The 22,142-nt window shown below is 57.4% G+C and overlaps 1 protein-coding gene across 5 annotated transcripts in view; it reads right to left on the bottom strand.

Annotated features, from left to right (window-relative positions):
- The window catches only part of RNF157 (ring finger protein 157), a 29,409-nt gene extending 7,267 nt beyond the window's left edge, over positions 1-22,142 (bottom strand). For 2 of the 5 annotated variants that reach the window (XM_064728812.1, XM_064728811.1), the window contains exons 1-18: positions 21,915-22,074; positions 16,709-16,827; positions 11,364-11,452; positions 10,507-10,653; positions 9,280-9,397; positions 9,120-9,186; positions 8,921-8,964; positions 8,526-8,573; positions 8,179-8,250; positions 7,156-7,315; positions 5,413-5,525; positions 4,047-4,285; positions 3,843-3,951; positions 3,114-3,225; positions 2,489-2,697; positions 2,289-2,357; positions 1,755-1,803; positions 218-328 (exon numbers count right to left, since the gene is read on the bottom strand). In XM_064728812.1, the coding sequence (XP_064584882.1) occupies positions 218-328; positions 1,755-1,803; positions 2,289-2,357; positions 2,489-2,697; positions 3,114-3,225; positions 3,843-3,951; positions 4,047-4,285; positions 5,413-5,525; positions 7,156-7,315; positions 8,179-8,250; positions 8,526-8,573; positions 8,921-8,964; positions 9,120-9,186; positions 9,280-9,397; positions 10,507-10,653; positions 11,364-11,452; positions 16,709-16,827; positions 21,915-22,002 (1,963 nt within the window). In that variant the 5' untranslated portion in view covers positions 22,003-22,074. Of the gene's footprint in view, positions 1-217; positions 329-1,754; positions 1,804-2,288; positions 2,358-2,488; positions 2,698-3,113; positions 3,226-3,842; positions 3,952-4,046; positions 4,286-5,412; positions 5,526-7,155; positions 7,316-8,178; positions 8,251-8,525; positions 8,574-8,920; positions 8,965-9,119; positions 9,187-9,279; positions 9,398-10,506; positions 10,654-11,363; positions 11,453-16,708; positions 16,828-21,914 lie in introns of those variants that run through there. The other 3 variants (XM_064728809.1, XR_010442337.1, XM_064728810.1) reach the window with 3 other exon arrangements.

The following is a 22,142-nucleotide window of genomic DNA, read 5'->3' on the forward strand; positions in this document are numbered from 1 at the left end:
AGTCTGGACAGGCCACCCTGACCTATGGGGGGTGACATGGCTGGTGCTCAGCCCCACAGAGGGACGGCTGGAGGGGTGCAGTGAGGACAACCTGGCAGGAATGGTGGGAATGATGGTGATGGGAGAGGAGGGATGGATGCAAAGGGCTGGGGGGATGCAGGGAAGAGCAGAACTGTCCCCCCCACCCCAAGTTCATGTTCAGCAGACGGCCACTCACCAGGTAAGCAGGCCTCAGAGCACAGTTTATTGTCCAGCGCTCTCACGTGTGCGATGCCCATGTCATTGTTATTGTCACAGCTCAGACCGAGGAAAGCGCCTGTCCTCGGGCCTGGAAGGGAGTTAAGGCAGTTACCGCCGCGGCCGCCTTTGGCACTGGGGCTGGGACTGCTGGGGCTCCTCCTCTCCCCTCCCCAGCCTCTTCCAAAACAAAGAAATGACACAGGAACGATGCATCGGGGTGGCAGCGGGTGGAGAGCGGACAATAAGGCCTGGGCACGGCCCCGGCTGCTCCTCCCCTCGCAGCGGGACAGCAACAATGTGGGCATGAGCATGAACCTGCCCAGGGCTCAGGCAGACCTTCCCTCTGGCACAGCCAGGCTGTGGTGGCACCCATCACCTCCTGCAGGAGCCTCTCCAGCACCAGCGGCGCCGTGAGAGCTGCGGGGATGCCAGCAACAGGCAGTAGCTGGATGCGTGGGGCAAAAGAAGCCGTAGCCAAGCTTTTGCAGGGGGGATGGAGGCTTTTGGGGATGAGGGAGGGAACTCTGCCTCTTAGCATCGCTTCTCCAAGAGATCAGCCTCCAGGGTCTTACCTGCATCCATCAGATGCAGGTGACTGAACCTCAGGAGGGATGTTCCCAAATGTGCCAGCAGCCCTGCTGAGAACAGCTGCAGGACTGTGTCTTTAAGAGAGAGGCCATCCTGCTCCCAGAGCTGCTGGGATGCCCATGGATATCCACCACAGCCCCTGGTTGCTCCTATGTGTTATACTTGAGTCTCCCCATCAGCACGAGCCTCTCTGCAGTCAGAGGCCATGATTTGGGGACGGGTGATCCATGGGTGTTCCTGCTTTCCAGCTTGGCTGAGCATCCAGGTTGGATGGGGAAAGAATTTTGTTGTAATTTTGCTAAAAGGAGACTTGGAAATGTGGGAGGGGGCACACTGTGGGCCTCCCTGTTGCCCAAAAGCAATCCAGGGCGGTTGGTGGCCAATGGCATGGAGGTAACCACCTCTTTCCCTCTTTCCTTGGCTGCCTGAGCTCAAAGGAAGAGGCGAGAGGAGCCCTCAATGTGCATGTGTTGACTTGCAAAAGCACATTGAGGACAGGCCAAAGTGAGGAAAGCATCCCAGAGGGAACAGCTCTGCAGCCCCTTCCTATGGGAATCAGCCCAGACACTGATTTCTACAGGGGAGAGTTTGAGATCTGAGAAAAGACCTTGGCAAGGGGAAAAACACACACAGAGAGAGAGAAGCCTCTTTCCCATTTGGCTCCTTGGAAAAACCACTGGGTCCTGCTCCATGGAAAAACCAGTCATGGCTGCTCCATGTCCCACCCTGAGCTCTCTGGTCCCCGTGGCTGCCTGGCTCCCCCACCCCCTGTGCTCAGCCCCCGTGGGTGTCCCTGCTGTGACAGATGTTCCTCTGAGCCCAGGGTCCCCAGGGCTCTCCCTGATGGCAGTGGGGAGCTGGGGACAGCACAGCACCTCCCACTGACAGTGACAGTGAGGGGACAACAACGACCCAGGGCCTTTTACCGTCTTCCTGTGTGGGAGAGGCGTCCTCGTCCTCCAGCACATCGTTGCCCTGTGGCACAGGGAGAGGCAACAGGGAGTGTTAGCCCAGGGCTGTGCCAGGGGCTGTTCCCAGTCCCTCTGGGGGAACATCCCTGGCCCTGGGGGTTCCATGGACCAGGACTGGTAGGGCACAGCCCCATTGCCCCATCCATCCCCAGGGCAGCCCACAGGGACATGGATGTGTGGGCAGCACATTCCCCAGTCCAGCCCTGGGGGGACAGGGGGCCACTGCCCAGCTTCCCCCTTTATGGGCACAGCTGGGATCATTCATAGTGCCAGGTGACACCACAGCTGGGATCCCCCCATGGTGCAGGGTGACACCACAGCTCCCAGTGTGGGCACAGCTGGGATCTCCCCACAGTTCCAAGTGACACCAGAACTCCCAGTATGAGCACAGCTGGGATCCCCCCACAGCTCCCAGCTCTGGGCACCACTGGGATCCCCCCACGGTGCCAGGTGACAGCTCCCAGTCCCCTGGGGGATGGCTCTGGTTACCTCAGCATCGCGCTCCTCGGCAGAGATGCTGACAAAGTTCAGATCATCTGGGGACTCCACAGGTGTTGACTGTAGGAGGAAGGTGGGAAAGATGGAAGGAAAAGAGTAAGAAAATCTGGTGCCAGTGGTTTTGGAGGGGGAGTTAGATCCCATGGGGGAGCTCTCCAAGCTGGGCTCCACCAACCACCCCCAGTCCCCACCTCTCCATCAGAGGCTGTGGCGCTCGCAGCCGCGGGCGAGGGGAGCATGTCCCCCTCCTCTTCCTCCTCCTCCTCCTCTTCCTCCTCCGTGCCAGGGGCGATGTAGGAGCCAGACATGGAGGACACGGTGTCGGTGCTGAGCTGGGAGTGCTGGCTCTGGGAGGAGGCCATGGACATGACGGACTGAGCCAGGCTGCTGCTCACGGGCTCTGGGGGAGAGCAGGGGCTGAGGGGGCTGCTGGAACCCCCACCCACGGGTGGGAGTCATGGCACAGCACCCACTAATGGAACAGGGGCTAATGAGGAGGAGTGGGGTGCAGAGGAAGGACTGGCTGCACGCCACGGAGATGTGATGGGTGCAAAGCTGCCAGCAGCAGGTCCCCAGGGCTCACAGCCCCCCATTTCTGTGTCCACAGGGTGACAAACCAGGCATAATCAGTGCCCCTGTGATTCCCATCTCCAGGTGTACAGGTGACAAAGCAGAGGTGACACCCTGGGGCTCCATCCAATGTCCATGGCAGGGTAAGAAGGGCCATGCCACCCCTCTTTGCATCCCCCCACAGTGTGGCAGTCCTGAGATCACCATGGCACCCTCCTGCCCTGCCAGCACCCCTCCATGCTGTACCTTCTGGGGACGAGATGGTGGAGGACAGGGGTGTCCCAGTGCACGAGGACTGGTCGATGGCTCCTGATGATGACAGGGTGAGGTTTTCACTCTCTGGGGTTGCACCACATTCCTGGAAGAGAAGCCCATGGGAAGCTTGGGATGGGGGATATTCAGCATGGATGGCTCATCTCCTCCAGGCATTCTCATGGAGGAAGAGCCAGAAGGGGCAACCCCAACCAGTTTCTCTGGTCCCAAGCCTCCCCCTAATCTGCTGCTTCTCCAGTGCCTCAATTCCTTACTACCAGTAAGGAGTTGTACTGATTTTGGACAGTGCTCATGTCACAGACATCTTTTGTGAAAAATCCTTTCTTTAGGATTTTTCTCCCTTCTGAGAAGCTGTGGCCTCAGCAACAAAATGTAAGCGACAAAATGCAAACAATGGTTACCTGCTGCCGTGGAATGCAACAGGTTGGTCTGTGATTGGTCTGGAGTAGATGTTTAGATTTACTGACCACTCACAGCAGAGCTGGGTCTCACTCTCTGCTGAGATACAGCCCGTTGTTATTCATTCCTTTTCTCTTCTTAGCTTAGCTAGCTTTCTGAGAACCTTTCTCTCTCTGTTCTTTTTAGTATAGTCATAATGTAATATATATAACAAAATAATAAATTAAGCCTTCTGAACATGAGGTCAACATTCTCGCCTCTCTCTCACCCTGAAGACCCTTGTCACCACTGTAACATGCTCACCTCCTCATGCCGGGCTGGGGATCTCCTCCTGGCCACCCTCAGCTCTGACTCAGTGCACGACTTCTCATCCTCCTCTTCGGGCAGGATGGAGGAATTCTGTGAGATGGACCTGGCCAGAGGGGCAAAGCAGAGGGTTTCACCCCTGCCCACATCCCCCAGCCCCCCTGAGCACCCCCAGCCTCCCACACCCACCCCAGCACTCACTTGGAGATGCTCCTCTTGAGCTTGAGCCCCCCGGGGCCGCAGTCGGGCAGGCGCTCCAGGGGTGCCAGGGCCCTCAGGGCGGGCAGGGGGCCCTCGCTGCCGTACGAGGGCAGGGTCCCCACGCCGGGGGGGTCCCCCAGGGCCCGCAGGGGCAGCGCGGCCGGCGACGGCGTCAGGGGCCCATTGAGGGCCTCCAGCAGGGAAACCACCTCGTAACCCGGCGGGATGTGCTCCGAGGACTGCGGGGAGCATGGTCAGGACATAGGTTAGGAAAAATCCTTTTGCTGGGATCTTTTCTCCCGAGAAGATGAGAAGCCTCAGAAACGGGATGTAAACAATGATTATCTGCTGCTGTGGAATGCAACAGGTGGATCTGTGACTGGTCTCATGTGGTTGTTTGTAATAATGGCCAATCACAGTCCAGTGTCACAGTGGTCACAGGGATTCTTGGATGAGGGAAGAGATGAGAATGTTGACTCCATGTTTCAGAAGGCTTGATTTATTATTTTATGATATATATATTACATTATAACTATACTAAAGAATAGAAGGAAAGGTTTCCTCTCAGAAGGCTAGCTAAGAATAGAATAGAGAAGAATGATAACAAAAGGCAGTTCTCTCGGACTCTGTCCGAGATAGCTCGGCCTTGATTGGCCATTAATTATAAACATCCAAAGATGGGTCAATCAAAAATTTACCTGATGCATTCCACAGCAGCAGATAACCATTGTTTACATTTTGTTTCTGAGGCTTCAGCTTCTCAGAAGGGAAAAAAATCCTAAGAAAGGATTTTCACAAAAATATGTCTACGGCAGTCCAGCTGTCTCAGACTCTCTGGTCAGTCACAAAATTTCATTCCATTCCTTTCTATTCCTTGCAAGCCTTCTGATGAATTCCTTTCTTCTAGTCTTTTAGTATAGTTTTAATATATCATTTTCTTTAAATATAATATATATCATAAAATAATAAATCAGCCTTCTGAAACATGGAGTCAAGATTCTCATCTATTCCCTCATCCTGGGACCCCTGTGAACAGCACCACATTTGGTGACTCCGAGTGAGGAACATTCCCACAGAGGATCATGGGGTGAGGATGTGATGATCCTCCCTGGGCCATTTTGCTGATCACCCCACTCTCAGTGGGATCAAAATGCCCCAGGAAGAAGCTCAAACCTAGGGAATGGATACCCAGCCAAAAATCTTTTTTCTTTTTTTTTTTTTTTTGTAATATCAACTCTGCATTTTTTTGCAAGACAAATTTGCAATAAATAAATAAACAAACCCTATTCTTCAGAGACACACGGATCCCCAAACCTCCCCACCCTGGTGGGAGAGGCCAGGGTCCCACCTTCAGCCAGGCACTGACCGAGTGCTCCTCGGAGTCCGAGCTCTGCGCGGCGATGATGGGGTTGAAGCTGGTGGGCGAGAGCGGGCCCAGCTTCTTCCTCATGGCTCGGATTTGAAGCAGGGCTCGGAAAGCTGGGGCAGCAGGGAAAAAAGGGAGGGGTGAAAATCAAGCGTTGGAAGGAGACCTGTCAAAAAATGACACCCTGTTTCCCAAGAGGGGCATCCCCAGCGGGGCTGAAGAGCTCAAGGGTGGGAGATGCCAGCTCATTCCCAGAGCACTGGTTGGGCAGCACCTCCAGCAGTTTGGGAAGGACATTGAGATGCTTGAGCATGTCCAGAGAAGGCAACAAGGCTGGAGAGGGGCTGGGAACACAAACCCTGTGAGGAAGCCCTGAGGGAGCTGGGGGTGCTCAGCCTGGAGAAAAGGAGACTCAGGGCTGTCCCCATCACTCTCACAGCTCCTGAAAGGTGCCTGTGCTCAGCTGGGGCTGGGCTCTTTCTCCTGACAGAACCAGAGCACACAGCCTCAAGCTGCGCCAAGGGAAATACAGGCTGGATATTGGGAAAGAGCCTTCCACAGAAAGGTTGATAAAATTCTGGAATGGCTGCCTGGGGAGGTGGTGGAGTCCCCATCCCTGGGTGTGTTTAACAAAGCCTGGATGTGGCACTGGGTGCCAGGGTTTAGTTGAGGTGTTGGGGCTGGGTTGGACTCAATGATCTTGAAGATCTCTTCCAGCCCAGTGATTCTGTGAATTCTGTGAAAAATGACACCCTGTTTCCCAAGAGGGGCATCCCCAGTGGGACTAGAGGGACTGCAGAGCTCAAAGGTGGGAGATGCCAGCCCGTTCCCAGAAGATGCCAGCCCATTCCTAGAGATACCAACCCGTTCCCCTAGATGCCAGCCCATTCCCAAAGATGCCAGCCTATTCCTAGAGACACCAGCGCATTCCCAGTGCTGCCAGCCCGTTCCCCTAGATCCCAGCCCATTCCTAGAGATCCCAGTCCATTCCCAGAGATCTCAACCCATTCCCAGAGCTGCCAGCCCATTTCCTGATCCCAGCCATCCTGAGATCCCAGCCCATTCCCAGAGATCTAACCATTCAGATGCCAGCCCATTTCCCAGATCATCCCAGCCCATTCCCAGAGATCTCAACCCATTCCCAGAGCTGCCAGCCCATTCTCTTAGATCCCAGCCCGTTCCCAGAGATCCCAGCCCATTCCCAGAGATCCCAGCCTGTTCCCAGAGCTGCCAGCCCATTCCCAAAGATCCCAGCCCGTTCCCAGAGATCCCAGCCCATTCCCAGAGATCCCAGCCCATTATTCCCAGCGCTGCCAGCCCATTCCCAGTGCTGCCAGCCTGTTTCCTCAGATTCCACCCCATTCCCCAGACCCCACCCCATTCCCCAGATCCCAGCCCATTCCCCGGATCCCAGCCCATTCCCCAGACCCCAGCCCGTTCCCAGAGATCCCACCCCATTCCCCAGATCCCAGACCATTCCCCAGACCCCAGCCCATTCCCAGAGATCCCAACCCATTCCCAGTGCTGCCAGCCTGTTTCCCCAGATCCCAGCCCATTCCCCACATCCCAGCCCACTCCCCTGACCTCAGCCTGTTCCCCAGACCCCAGCCCATTCCCCCCATCCCAGCCCACTCCCCAGACCCCAGCCCATTCCCCAGATCCCAACCCATTCCCAGAGACCCCAGCCCATTCCCCAGACCCCAGCCCATTCCCCAGCCCGCCCCCAGCCCTCTCCCCCCTCACGCAGCCTGCAGATGGGGCAGTTGTTGGCCTGGTAGCGCAGGGTGTCGGCGCAGGTGTTGCACAGGCAGAGGTGGCGGCAGGGCAGGATCAGCGTGTCCCGCACGTCCGACAGGCACACCACGCACTCGGCGCTGTTATCGCTCACCTCGTCCTCGGCCACCTGCCCAGGGCACACAGGGACCTGCTCGGCCTCGGGGGTCCCCAGCCCGTGCTCTCAAACACTGGCTGGGTGCTCAGAGAGAGCTCTGCCTGTGTCCATGGGCTGCCTGCTCTGGAAATGCCCTCCTGGGACCTCATTCCTCTCCTCCAGGAGGTTGGGAGATGAGGCCAAAGGAAACAGAAACCCACATTTTCACCCCGATTTTTACATATTACAGCACAGCATAATGTCACCCTTGCTTTCAGCTTGTCCACAAATGTATGGACTGAGGCCCCATGGAAGGTTCTCTTTTGGCTTTTTGGCTTAGAACTTCTAAGTTCTTCTAAGCCTTCTGGTGTTTACATTCCTGTAATGAGCTTTCTCACGCACTTTTATATAAACAATTATTGTTTTACATTCTTTTCTAGAAGAGGAGAAATTTCCTGGACTGTTGGTTTGTCCAGTGCCATTGGAGAGGTGGCACTTTCATCCTCTAATTCACTATCACTTTTAAAATCTATAAATGCTGAAGTCAGAAAGTAAACTTCCCTTCTTTTTACCCTGGAGGTTCCAGCATGTGTGTAATTTTATTTCGTGTCCTATAACAGCATAAGGCACATCCCATGCCATGAGCCCCATGCACCCCCATCTAAGCCATCATCTTCCCCCAAGGGCCCACAAAGGATGTGGGGAAAAGCTCAATCCTTCAATTTTCTGCCTCCAGCAGCTTCGATGCCAACACAAAATGTCCCCAGCCATCACCAGCTCCGTGCTGTGCTGCAAACTCTTGCCCTGAGAGTGTTTCAGTGGCCAGACCTGTGCTAGGGGAAGGGAAGAAGGGATGAGGGAAGGCCCTGGGATGCAGGCAGGGGTGCAGCACACACCTTGGAGTCCTGTGTGTTGTACTTGTTCTCGATGCCGTAGATCTCCTGCAGGAGGTAGCTCACACCATCCACCTGCAATCCCATGGGCAAGGGGTGAGCAGCACACACACCTGGGGCTCCCAAACCCCTGCTTGGGCCAGTCCTCCTCCCCCCAGCATCCAGGGGCTCTCTTTGCATTGATAACCTGGAAATTGCAATCCCTGGGAGGCGGGGGAGTGCAATTTCAAGGTTATCAATGCAAAAGGCTGGGAGAGGCCTGGAGCTTTTGGGGCTCCCCAAAACCCCTCAGTGCCTCCCCTGCAGGGTGTGCAGGGACACCTGCACCTCAGGGACACCTCAACACTCACCACTTGCTTCTGCTTGAGGGGCTTCACGCAGAAGGTGCCATCACTGTGCTGGGGGAAGGAAAGAGCACAAGGGTGGGCACCCACCCACCCTGTGGCTGTCACTGCTCCCTCCCTGCTCCCTACAAGCCCATTCTGCAGGAATTCTGGCTTTTCCTGACAGCCCAGCACCAGTAGCTGTGGGAGGTCACACACACTGCAAAGCTTGTTGGAGGAAGGAAGATGGAGTTGAGCCCAAATGCCTTAGAAGGAATGAGGGAACAGTCCCAGGATTTGGGAGCAGCCCAGAACATCCCCAGCCCAGCAGCACCATCCCAATTCCCAGGGATTCTCCAGGCTCTTGTACCTGGTGGGTGATAGAGGCAGGAGGAAGGGGATGGCCCCAGCTTGGCACTTACCTTCTCAAAGGTGGCCAGCAGCACGTGGCAGTGCCCACTGTGCTCTGCAAGACACAAAGGAGCACTCAGGGCTTGGGGACATGCAGGGGGACAGGCAGAGCCACGGGAGCAGTGAGGAAAAGCAGGAGGCTCTGCCCAGCTGGCATCACAATGCCAGCAAACCAGGAAAGGCCATCCCAGCAAGGAGCCCCCTCCTCACCCTCTCCTTCATCCACCACTGCCTGCACCACCATGGGATAAACCTCGCGGTCCAGGTCGAAGCCCAGCTGGAGAGAGACAGGGGAGCCTTGGTGAGATGGAGCAGGGCTGAGCCTTCCTCCCGCCTCCATCTGCACGGGAGGGATGAAGTCAGGACCCACCTCCTCCTCGCTCCACTCGGAGGGGTCGATGGTGTGGGAGGGCACACAGAACTGCTGGCACACCCCCCGCTTGTAGTGCACCGTCTCCGACTGCAGGCTGTTGTCCCTGGGGGTGTAGCTGTGCCAGGGAGACAGGACAGGGTCAGGGCACCTCGGGTGTCCCCACAGCTCTTCTGCTCTCCCCAGAGCACAGAGATGCCAGGAAAATGGCATGGGGTGTGTGTGCCACTCATCCCCTCCCAGATGCCTCTTGGGGCTGAGGTAAGAAGGTCGAAAAAGGACTAAAATAATCCACAGGTTAAAATAAACACAGCACAGGAGGGGACAGGGACAACTCCACAGCCAACCTGGAGGGGTCTGTGGGGGAGAATTATTTCCCCTGGTCTCTGTTCTGACCTGAAGGTAAAAAAAGGGAACAGGATGTGACAGGGAGGGAGGCGGCAGAGCATGGCAAGGACCTGGTGGTGGCACCTGGGGGAAGCAAGGAGCCCCCTCCAATCTCAGCACCACCCTCAGCTCTTTCCTGTCCTGAAGAGAGAAGATGCTCAGGGGGGAGGCTCCGTGTCCATCAGGCAGGGACACACACCAGGCTTGGGGGGCACAGGCCTGTTTGGGGGGTGACACAGGCCAGGCTGGGGGGTGACACAGGCCTGGTTGGGGGGTGACACAGGCCAAGCTGGGGGGTGACACAGGCCTGTTTGGGGGGGGGGTGACACAGACCTGTTTTGGGGGTGACACAGGCCAAGCTGGGGGGGGACACAGGCCTGTTTGGGGGGGGTGACACAGACCTGTTTTGGGGGTGACACAGACCTGTTTTGGGGGTGACACAGGCCTGGCTGGGGCGTGACACAGGCCAAGCTTGGGGGTGACACAGGCCTGTTTGGGGGGTGACACAGACCTGTTTTGGGGGGTGACACAGGCAAGCTTGGGGGTGACACAGGCCTGTTTGGGGGGGGGTGACACAGACCTGTTTTGGGGGTGACACAGGCCTGTTTTGGGGGTGACACAGGCCTGTTTGGGGGGTGACACAGGCCAGGCTGGGGAGTGACACAGGCCTGTTTGGGGGGTGACACAGGCCATGCTGGGGGGTGACACAGGCCTGGCTGGGGGGTGACACAGGCCTGTTTGGGGGGTGACACAGGCCAAGCTGGGGGGTGACACAGGCCAGGCTGGGGGGTGACACAGGCCTGTTTGGGGGGTGACACAGGCCTGTTTGGGGCCCCTCACCTCGCCACCCCGTTGTGGAACTCCTCAGTTGCCTGGTAGTAGATGGTTATGGCCACACGGGCGTCCGTGTCGAAGGTGAACTCCACGTTGTAGTGCACCTTGGCTTTGCTCACTTCTTCCCCCGGGGTCTTCACCTCCTCCGAGCACCTGGGGAGCACAGAGGGTGCAGGAGATGGTCTTTGGGATGCTCCAGGACTAAAAGGGGCTGCTGCCCTCCATCGGGGGACACTGAGGCACAGCAAGAGCGCCGGGCATGCCCAAGGACGCGCCTGTGGGCTGGGCAGTGCCGCAGACAGATCTGAGCCCTAATCCCGCATCCCCCGGCCCTGCCGCAATCCCCAGCCTCCCTCCAGCAAAGCCTTCGGAAGGTGGGGGAGGAAGAAGAAGCAAAGCACTTCAAAGGCAGCGCTAAAATCCTTTAATCCTGCGGCACTGCCTGTGCTGGCATGCGGGAATGAGAGGGGAAGGGCAGGGGCTCATCCTCCATCCTGAATGAGAGCAGGGGAAGGACAGGGGCTCATCCTCCATCCTGAATGAGAGCAACCCCAGGAACCAGGAGGGGAAGGCAGAGGCTCATCCTCCATCCTGAATGAGAGCAGGGGAAGGACAGGGGCTCATCCTCCATCCTGAATGAGAGCAGGGGAAGGCAAAGGCTCATCCTCCATCCTGAATGAGAGCAGCCGGGAACAGGGGGTCATATTCCATCCTAATGAGAGAAAGCGGGGTTCCCCACAGGAATCACCAGGAGGGGAAGGGCAGGGGCTCATCCTCCATCCCGCTGGAATGAGAGCAGCCCTGTGCCCAGCATCCCTGGGGCACCCAGCAGGACCCCCCCTGCCCGCGGGGTCAGGACTCACTTGACGAGGCGCAGGGTGTCCTTGCGGATGTTGATTAAACTCCTGAGGGTCTTCACGGGTTCCTGAGGAGGTGGAGCAGCATAAGGGAACTAGGACGAGAGAGACACCGCTGAAGGCAGAGCACACGGGGGCACTGCTATGGCTCTGGGCCCCCCAATGACCCCAACGCCCTACAGAGGGAATTGGGGTGGCCTGGGCATCCTGATGGGTGCTGAGCACCTGCAGCTCCTGCTGGCACTTGGGCACCAGGCAGCACGGTGACATCCCTCCACAAAGAGCCCAGGACAGCAGGGACAGTGTCACTGAGGAGGGGACACAGAGGGGCTGTTCCTTGTCCCTTTGGCTGGAGGCTGAGGGGGATGGGGGGCACAGGGCAGCAGCTGCTGATGGATTTTTATGCTGCTGGATGAGGCTGGGCAGAGCTGAGGCTCCCTCCCTGCCCACCAGCCAAGAAAAAACAGGCACAAGTGTCCCTGTGGTGGATGGGATTTGGGTGGTGGAATCCTGCCAGCCCCGTGCCCAGAGCAGAGAGCCAGCAAAGTGTCTGGGCAGGAGCAGGCAGGCAGCAGCATCCCTCCCCCAAGGTGACATTGTGACATTGTCCTTCCCAGTCCTTTCTGTGCACTTGACAGGGGCTACAGGGCTCCTGGGGAGAGGGGACACAGGGGTGGCACCATGGGGACACCCTCTCCTTGGCACTGCAGCCACCCAGAGGACACTGAGGGCGCTGAGGAAGGGGCACAGAACCCACCTCCCCCCTCTCCATCTCCCAGGTAGGAAGGATAAGCCCTGACTAAGGCATTGGCAAGCTGCCACCATGTGCCAAGGGACAGCCAGAGCCAGGAGGGTGTCAGGTGCCATCAGGGATGGCAGATGGTCCAAGAGCCTCAGCTGCTGCCTCTGGAGAGGGAACAGTGTCCCACTGTCCCTCAGCAAGGCACCCACTGCACCCCAGTACCAAGGGGACAAGACTGAATTGCAGGTGGCACTTGGGGATGCCCTGCAGGGAGCATGCAAGGCATCCATGCCCTGCCCATGTCCCACTTCCCATTTCCCCGTTTCCCTGGTGCTCTCAGATGGGACAACCATCATCACCTCAGCTGTCCTCAAAGCCATCCCCACCTTTCCTGTCCCCAAGGCAGAGCAGGGATGGCACTGGGGGACCCGTGCTGGGCTCAGAGGGCTAGGCTGGGACAGGCAGCTGCAGAACCCCCCAGTGCAGGCACAGCTCTGTCCCATCCCTGCTCCACCATCCCACAGCTGCCACTGAAGGCAGATTAAAGCTAGGCTGGGCACAGCATGGCTGATGGCATCAGAGGCTTTGGGCATGAATTGCCAGCACTGTGGAACTGCCTCCCACTGCTCTCACCCTCCGCAGGAGGGGAAAAGGGCAGCAGAGTCATTAAACTGCTGCTAACGAACTTCTGTGTGAGTCACTGAACGTGCACCTGCAGAACTGAGCACCTGCAGAGCCACCCAGTGCAGCTGGAGGGGAGAGAGTGAGAACATGCTCCAGGCTGAACTGAGCCTGTCATGACAGGCTGTGCCATGTCGTGATACATCCCTGCTATTCAAACTAATGCAGTCACCCAAAATTGCTTGTTGGCATCACTCAAACCATACCCAAACCAGCCCTGGCAGGGAAAGCACCCATGGGTGCACCCTCCCTCCTGCTGCAGCAGCCAGGGGTGGGTGACAGGGATGGGGAAGTGCCACAGGCAAATTGTGCTCTGCAGAAACCACTTTGGGCTCTTTCACTCCCACGCGTGAAAAGCGCTTTTTGGGGGTGGTTGGATTTCTTTTTAAATTGAATTTTACAAGCCAGGCTTTGCATGTCAGAAAGGGGCTCTTCAGAGGACATTTTGCATCTCCTCACTTTCAATCAAGTTGAAACACAACAGAAAAAAAAATGGGCGATGGTTGTGGTGAAGTTAAGAATGTCATCCACGTGCCTACAGCAACATTTGGTGCAGACCAGCTTTTGCTGAAGTGAAATAAAAACCACCCTCAAAAGTCTGTCTTGGGGTTTTTCTACAAGCAAACCCCAGCAGCTTTGCGTGGGCAGGGAAATCCAGTGGCACATTTCAACAGCTCCTGGCTTCCCCTGTGCTCCCTGAGTGCCTCCAGCAGCTGCTCTGCTCCTCAGCCCCTGCACGGTGGCAGCTACTTCACCTGCAACGCCCTTCCCAGCCCCTTGGGAACCTGTTCCCAGCTGGAAAATCCAGATTATCGTGTATCCATGGAGGGGAGAGCCTGCACAGCCTCTGGCTGCCCTGCACATCCCTGAGCTGTTCATAGCTCAAAGTGCTCTGCTCATAGAGGACTTAGGACACAATTCCTCCAAGATCACCTGGCCCTTGATCCCCAAGGAACCCAAAATTAACCCCCTACCAAAAAGCAGTGGCCATCTTTAATGTTTCCAGCCCCACCAGGGCTCTCCCAGAAGGTCAGAAAGCAGAAATATCACAAAGCAGCATCAGGACAGGGCCTGGGGGCAGCATCAGAGAGACCCAAGTGTTATCTGGACACAGGCTGGGACCAGAACCAACACAGATGCCCCCAACTCCTCCCTGAGCCCCCAAAACTGGCCTGACACAAAGTCCAGTCCCAGCACTGCCCCTGCTCCCCAGGGAGATGGGATCTTGGATCCTGGTCACAGCTCTGCAGCCCAGAGCCATCGCTCATCAAACGGAGCAGGACAATTCAGCTCGTGATGCTGGATTAATTCTCTCTGCTGTTTCCAAGCTGTTCCTTTGCCTTCCCTGCTGCTCTGCTGACATGGGAACTGCTCACTGGGCAGTTTAGAGGCTTTTACTGTAATCAAGAGGATTTCTCAACACTCCCTGCTGGAAGAGACCCTGAGTGCTGACGTCTCATTTCCAGGGAAGCGCAGGGAGGGAGGGAGGGAAGGCTCTGCCTTGGCCCTCAGTGTTCCTGGGCTTTGTGGGTGCTCCTGGCCTCGATCCCTGCTCTGGCACAGCCCAGGGCTGGACACTTCCCTGCTGAAGGACCACACGATGCTGCCAAAGCACTACCAAAGCCAGCTCCAAGGAGGAAACAGGAACTTTACTGGCAGCAGGCAATGCCTGAGGGCTGGGCCAAAGCACCAGGCACATTTATCTCAACTTAACAGAAAAGTTATGGCGACTTTTAAGTCTCATCCTGAATCTTTTGAATATTTAACCCCCCAAACTCCTCCAACCAGTGGTGGTGAGTTGTCCCATTGCTGAGAGGCACCTGGATGAAGGGGGACATCATTCCCAGGCTGAACCCCTGCTCTCATTTCCTCCCTTTCCAAAGGCAGCAAGCACAAAAACCATCTCCAGGAGCCTGGAGTGTAGGGACCCCCCTCCAGCTGGGTTCCCTTGTGCCCTGAGAGAGCTGGAGCTGGCAGCACCCAGCACTGCAAAACCCATCCATGCCTCACCCAGCCCCAACCTACACCTGGCCATTTAATTATTATTTTATTTTATTTTATTTCTTCCCCTTCCTTGCTAGAGTTTGGAGAGTAATTTCATCTGCTCCTGTCCAAGCTGCTCTACTCCCCTGAACCACACCAGGGCCTCTGTGTTGTGTGCCCTCCTGTCTGGGATATAGCTCCTGGATGAGATGGGGAAGGCAAGAGAAAACTCAGCTCTTGGAGAGGGAATGAGAAAGGAACTCAATTAAATCAGCCCAATTCCCCTTCACCACCAGTCCTGGATAGGAGACAGGCTGCAACAGTGTGAAAAATGCATGTATTTTATGATTGGCTTTTTGCAAATATTAAAATGAATATTACATGTGTTGTGTTAGAAAGTAATGCTGTATTAATTCTCTTAAGCAGTGTGTTAAATACAGTTTTAGGTAATAAAGAATGTTAAAATAGAAACTATACTATGTAGGATACTTTTTTTAAAGAAAGGACTCACACTGAGATAGCAGCCACAGGACACCTGAATCTTTCAGAGAAAAAGAATTTATTGCCCCATTATCAGAAGAAATGAACTTCTTCCTGCCTCGAAGGCACTGTTAGGATTCAGAGGAAGAAGTTGACACTGACCAGACAGAATCCTGTGTTTGAATGGAATTTATGCATCTTGTATGAGGTGTATGAATATACAACAGGCTGTTGTTTTTAAGGGTTAATCCTCTGTTAATGTGGGGAATTTCGGGCTCGTGCTGCCCAGAAAAAGGTACCTGGACATCCATAACTGTTTGTATTTATTATCTCATATTCAATATGAGATAATATTCATATCTAAATTTGTCCAAATTATTATTACTCTAATTGTATCACTATTTTTTATAGCCATTTTATTACTATTAAACTTTTAAAGTTTTAAAAACAAGTGATTGGCGTTTTTCCCAAGCAGGGAATCAGCCCTCGTATGAGCCATCAGAAAATCCTCTCCAGGTGGGCTTGGCAGGCTCTGCCCGTGGAAGGGACACTTGGCAGCCCGTGGAGGGGACAGCCAGCAGCCTGTCCTGCATCCCCTGTCACACTCAGCCTGTCACACACAGTCCCTGTCACACACATCCCCCTGTCACACTCAGCCTGACCCATGCTCCCTGTCCTGCGGCCCCCTGTCCCACACCCTCTGTCACACTCAGTCTGTCACACTCAGTCCTTGTCACACACAGCCTGTCCCACACCCTCCCTGTCACACACAGCCTGTCACACATACCCTCTGTCACACTCAGCCTGTCCCACACACCCCCTGTCACACACAGCCCGTCCCACACAGTCCCTGTCACACTCAGCCTGTCCCGCACACCCCCTGTCACACACAGCCTGTCTCGCACAACCCCCTGTCACACACAGTCCCTGTCACACTCAGCCTGTCCCACACCCTCCCTATCACACACAGCCTGTCCCACACAGTCCCTGTCACACTCAGCCTGTCACACACACACACCCTGTCCCACACAGTCCCTGTCACACTCAGCCTGTCACACACACCCCTCATGTCACACACAGTCCCTGTCCCACACAACCCCTGTCACACACACCCCCTGTCACACTCAGCCTGTCCCGCACACCCCTCATGTCACACTCAGCCTGTCCCATGCTCCCTGTCCTGCGCCCCCCTGTCACACTCAGCCTGTCCTGCACATCCCCCATGTCACACTCAGCCTGTCCCACACACCCTCTGTCACACTCAGCCTGTGACACACCCCATGTCACACACAGCCTGTCACACACACCCCTCATGTCACACACAGCCTGTCCCACACACCCTCCGTCACACTCAGCCTGTCCTGCACATCCCCTGTCACACACAGTCCCTGTCACACTCAGTCTCCCCGGTTCGGGCCGTGCCGGTGCCCGGTTCCCCCCGGTGCCCGCTTCCCCCGGTACCCACCACCACGGGCCGGTTGCCCAGGAAGTTGAGGTCGCTGTTCTCGCCGAACAGGTACCCCTCGGGGTGCGTGGAGTCGAACTTCTCCCCGCCCATGATGAAGTGGTTGGCGAAGTAACTCCCTGCAACGAGAGCACAGCGAGCGCCTGAGCCCAGGGGAGCGGCACCGAGGCACCGGATCGATGGCTCGGAGGTGACTTTGTCCCCAGGGTCACCTTGCTGGGAGCCTTTCTGGTTGAGCTCACACACTGAGGCTGCCGAGGACCAGCTCCCTGCCTCCCCTCCCCTCCTCCTGCATCCCACCCGCTCCAGCACCAGCTCCGAGCCGGGATAGGGAGAGACGCGGGGCTCCAGCCCCACGGCAGCGCTGGCCCTCGGGGCTGCTCCATCTCTGCTCCCCTTTCCCTGTCTGGGACACCCCTGTGAGCCCCAGCACAGCCTGAGCCACCCAAGGTCACCCTGACCTTCAGCCATCCCCGCCCTGGCAGGAGCGGATGGATCCTGGCCCGTGGGGCAGCAGAGCAGCGCTAATCCCGGCCATAAACAGCCCCAGAGGAGGCAGGAGAGGCAGGGGCACGGCCTGACCTGCAGAGCGCCCCGGAGGAGCCAGGCTGGCTCCCACAACCCGGGGATGCTGCTGGGAAGGGCAGCACAGAGCCAGATACAGCCCAGGGCTGCTCCTGCTCTGATGCCACAGACCTGGGTGCCACCCAGGGCAGCACAGAGCCAGATAGAGCCCAGGCTGCTCCTGCCCTGGTGGCACAGACCTGGGTGCCACCCAGGGCAGCGTGTCCCCAGCCATTCACTGCCCAGGCTGCTCCTGCCCTGATGCCACAGAGTGTCCCCAGGCAGACACTGCCCAGGCTGGCTGCAGCTGCCACCAGGAAGGTGAGCAAAGCACAACTGACCCGAGTTCTGTCAGTTCTCAGCCCGCAGCCTTCCCTAGGAAGGGCTCACCTGTGCCAGGCAGGATTTTGGGGTCCTGTAGACCCTCCAGGAGGTCAGCACCTGCCCTGCAGAGTGCTCCACGTTGCCCTGATGAACGCTGGGCAATGACCAGGGTTCTTTCTTCCCTCACAGAGCCAAAACACTGGAATGTGCCGGCCCTGAGCTGGGAGCAGCCCCCAGGTCAGGCACTTCTCCACCCCAGGGGAACTTCCTTCCAGCCCAGCCAGGAGACAGCTGGTGCCTGCTCCTTGTCTGTGAGAGCTGGGCTGTGTGGGGAAAGCATGTTGTGGCACAGGACCTGGGCAGGCAGGAGGGCTGGGACTTGAGGTGGGAAAAAAGGGAAAGGTGGACAGGGATGGGGGAGCAGCAAGGGGTGAGCAGAAGCACCAGGATATGTCAGATATGGACACAGTGTCCTGCATCCTGACAGCCACAGGGACAGGGTTTAGCTTATAAAAACCCCAAAGCCATCAGCACAGATCCATCTGCACCCCTCTGGGGGATACCCCAAAACCAAACATTTGGGCACCACAGATAAAGGAGCTTAACCCTGGGCTGCAGCTCTGCAATCAGCTTCCAACAGAGGCAGGGCCTGTCCAGGGCTGATCAGGCCTTAATCCTGCACTGAGACCCAAAAGGGAGCCCAAAGCACAAGGGGAGGAGTAGGGGGGAGGTAACTCTGGGCCAGGAGGGAGGAGTGGGGTCCCACAGCTCTGCCCCATGGCACACAGTGGGGTCACACAGCTCTGCCCCATGGCACACAGTGGGGTCACACAGCTCTGCCCCATGGCACAGAGTGGGGTCACACAGCTCTGCCCCATGGCACACAGTGGGGTCACACAGCTCTGCCCCATGGCACACAGTGGGGTCACACAGCTCTGCCACAGCCCCATGGCACAGCCATGCCTGGATGCAGCCAGCCCCTGAGCAAACGTCGACCATCAATTATTGATGCCTGCTGCTTTCAGGTCCCATTTTCCATCTACATAATTTATAGGCAGCTCGCCTGGAAGGACTCGGCCAGGTGGAAAAAACAAAGCCTCCAGAGCAAAGTGCCTTCAGAGCTGCCTGCAACAGCACAGCCAGGGGAGAACGGGGCCATCCAGAGCTCTTCCTGACACTGACTTGGAGCAAAAGCAGGAGATGGCAAAAAAATTACATTGAAACATGGAGAAAGCCACCCCAGCAGTGAGGAAAAGCTGGAAAATGGAGCACAGGCTCTCTGTGATTTGCCCAGTCAGGGTTTAGTGCGTGCTGGGGGCTCCCACAGGATGGGCAGAGCAGGTGAGGACCACGCTGCCATCACCCAGTCTCCCTGCCAGGGGTTGGGAGCATCCCTGGGTGCTGCAGGTTCCCAGCACATCCCCCTGAGGCTACAACTCCCTCTTGACAGCAGGCAGAACCAGCTCTGTGCTCCCTCCCAGGAAGGGTCCTCCTTGCTGTTAAACAAGAGGTTGAGTCGTGCCAGGATTTCCAGGGAAGCACCAGCACAGGAAAGCCCAGGGAATCAGCAGGAGCGTGTCAGTGACCCCCTGGGCATGGCTGGGGGCAGGGAAGCACCTTCCCAGCCACAGCCACCTTATCATGGGCTGCTGTAAATCCAACACCTCCTCCCAGGGAAGGAGAGCCTGTCAAGGACAGCCACATCTCAGGAAAGGCTGCACAGAGCGGCTGCTGGAAAGGAGGAATAAACCCCAACTGCCTCAGGTTCCCGGCAAAAAAAATGTCTGTGTGTCCTGCACATCTGCTGGCTCACATCTGGCAGCAGCTGTCAGCTGCTTTTCCCCATGAGGGGCAGCGATGCCACCTTGTCCAGCTGACAGAGAAGGGTGAGGACCCTTGTGTGTGACATGCCCTGCACTGTGCCCCAGCCACCACCGCCCTGCTGGGCTCTGGCACTGCAGCCTCTGGCTCTCCAAAGCTGCTAAACCAGAAAAACTCATTCCCAGCTCATCCCTGGTGAGGGAAGCACAGGTTTGCACAGCCTGCAGTCAGCCCAGACAGTGGCAGGGCACGGTGCTGGCACAGGGACACCCTGCGGCCACGGGTGCCAGCACAGGGCGCTGGGATGGGCTGGGTAAAGGCTCTGGGTGCTTCTGCCCCTGGGCAGCCCGTTATTTAATTCTGTGCTCAAAGCAGGCAGCCAGAGCTGAGGCCAAACCCTGCCCCAGCACTGCTGTGTCAGCCCTCGGCCCTGCCACCACCTGGGCTTGTGCCCCACGCCTGGGGGGCACTGCTGCATTGATCCCTGTGCTCCTGCCCCTGCTCAGTGCCCCATGTGCCCCAGGGGAGCTTGGTGCCAGTCTCAGCTGGGGACAGGGGCTGAAAGCTGAGGACTTGCCCCAAAAGCCATCCCAGTAGGCTCCATCTACAGCCCCCGCTGGCTCTTCCTGCCAGTGCCAGCCATGGAAGTAAATCTCAGCCTTTGTTTAAAAATTATGGCTTAACTAATCCCATTGACCCTGTCTGCAGGGAATGGGACCCCCAGGATAGGGAGATGCTAAACTGGGACCAGACACAGCTGCCCTATTCCCACAGGCTGCACTGGCCATCCTGAGAGAGCCCACAGCCAAAGCCACATCCCAGAGAGAGGAAAATGCCCCAAGGTCCCATGAGATTCCCCTCCAGAAGCACATTTCCAAGGCAGTGGCTGTTTCCAGGTGGCTTTTGAGGTGAGGGAGGTGCTGCTGGCACAGCAGAATCAGCTCCTCTGCCCAGCACGTCCTCCCTCGGCTGCCGGCAGCGCTGGAGGCAAATCCCATCGGATTAAAGGCAAACCAGCCATAATCCCCCCGGGCCACCAGCCTGCCCTTGTCCCTGTGCAGATGGCTGTGTCACCTGGGCACCTCCTGCCCTTCTCCTGAGGACCCTGGGCAGCAGCAGGACCATTCCCCAGCTCTGCCCGGAGCCAGCAGTGGGACCAGGCCAGCTGAGCACAGCCAGGAGCCCCAGGCTCCCCCCTGCAAGCTGGAGCTGAGCATCAGCCTGGTGACCTCTGCAGCTGAGATGGGCTTGGAAGTGCTCAGCTGGGTGCACTTGCACCCTCCACTCCTTTGCACACAGATATTTCAAGAGCCCCTAAATAAAACAGGGTCCCAAGGGGAAAACTTGTCATGCACGGAGACACTGTCCCTACAAAGAGCAATCCCATGGGTGGGCTGGTCCAGCCTCACCTGGCATCAAAGGGACAGAGGCCTTGAAACCACGTAAAAAAGGGAGCTGGGGAGCCCTGCAGGAGGCCAGGCTGTCAAGGATCAGCCATCTCCAGCCAGCTGTGCAACCTATTTTAGATTAAAATTAAAAAAAAAAAAAGGCAAGCACAGCTTTTCAGGACAAGCACAGGGTTTGTGTTGGGCTGTAATTTTTGCTAAGGAGGTCTTTAGTTGTAATTAGTGAATAATTTGCCACGGCACTAACGATCTGAGCGTTTACCTTATCCTGTTAACTACCAAAATAGTTACCTATTAATAATATTTAGTGCTGCAAGGATCCTGTGCAGTCTCCTCTCACGGCACACACGGTGCTGCGGGGCATCACCCAGCGGGGCCGGGATTTCTGCGGCTCTGAAGCCGAGGGCTGGACCCCACCAGCCCTCCCTCCCCCTCGGCCACCGCTCAGCCCGGCCCTTGCAGGGAAAAGCGAGGCACGGAGGGGAGGGACGGATTTTCCAAGGTCACGCACAAGGTTTGAGCCAGGGCCGGCTTGGGGAGCGGGAGATGAATCGCAGCGAGCCCCGAGGCGCGGAGAGGAGCCGGGAAGGGGAGGGATCCCCAGGGCAGGGGCTGGGGTGCTCCGATGGGGCAGAGCTCTGCGAAGGAGGGATCCCCTCCAATCCCTCCCACCCCAGCCTCCCTCATCCTCCCGGGAATTTAAACCCAGGATTTTCCCGAGCAGCCAGCACCGGAGTGACCGGCTATAAAAAGCAACTCCGGAGCTCGGTGCCGCAGACCACGGCTACAGAAATCATGATGACAATAATGTCATTAAAGTCGCGTCAACTCAGCCAAGTTTGGGAAGGGGGGTGTGCGGGCAGAGGGGCTCCGGGAGAGGGGGGACCCCCATCCTTCCCATGCCGAACTCACGCAGGGAGCCCCGCAGCAGACCCAGATTTTCAGGGTGCCCCCCCGTGCGTCAGGGTTTGTTTTGGGGTGCGCAGGGTCACCCCGCCCGCAGCAAGGTCGTGCCCGGTGCCCGCCCGACTCGCTCCCCTCTGTCCCTCCGCACCGGCGGCACCGGCACCCGAGACACCCCGGGGGCTCACCGGATTTCGGGGGGTATCTGTAGACGGAATTAGCGGGGATATCCACTTCCTCCACGCCTGCGTTCTGCCGGCTGGTCAGAGCCCCCATGGCCGGGCCGGGCTCAGCGGGCGGGGGGCGGCGGGGACTCCTCCCGCCCGGGACCGGGACGGGGGCCGGGAGCGGGGCTGGCGGCGGCCCCCGCCCGCAGCATCCTCCGCTCGCTGCGCTCCGCTCTGCGCCGCGCCCGG

This window comes from Zonotrichia leucophrys, chromosome 18 (genome assembly GCF_028769735.1).
Source record: "Zonotrichia leucophrys gambelii isolate GWCS_2022_RI chromosome 18, RI_Zleu_2.0, whole genome shotgun sequence".
Classification (NCBI taxonomy): domain Eukaryota; kingdom Metazoa; phylum Chordata; class Aves; order Passeriformes; family Passerellidae; genus Zonotrichia; species Zonotrichia leucophrys.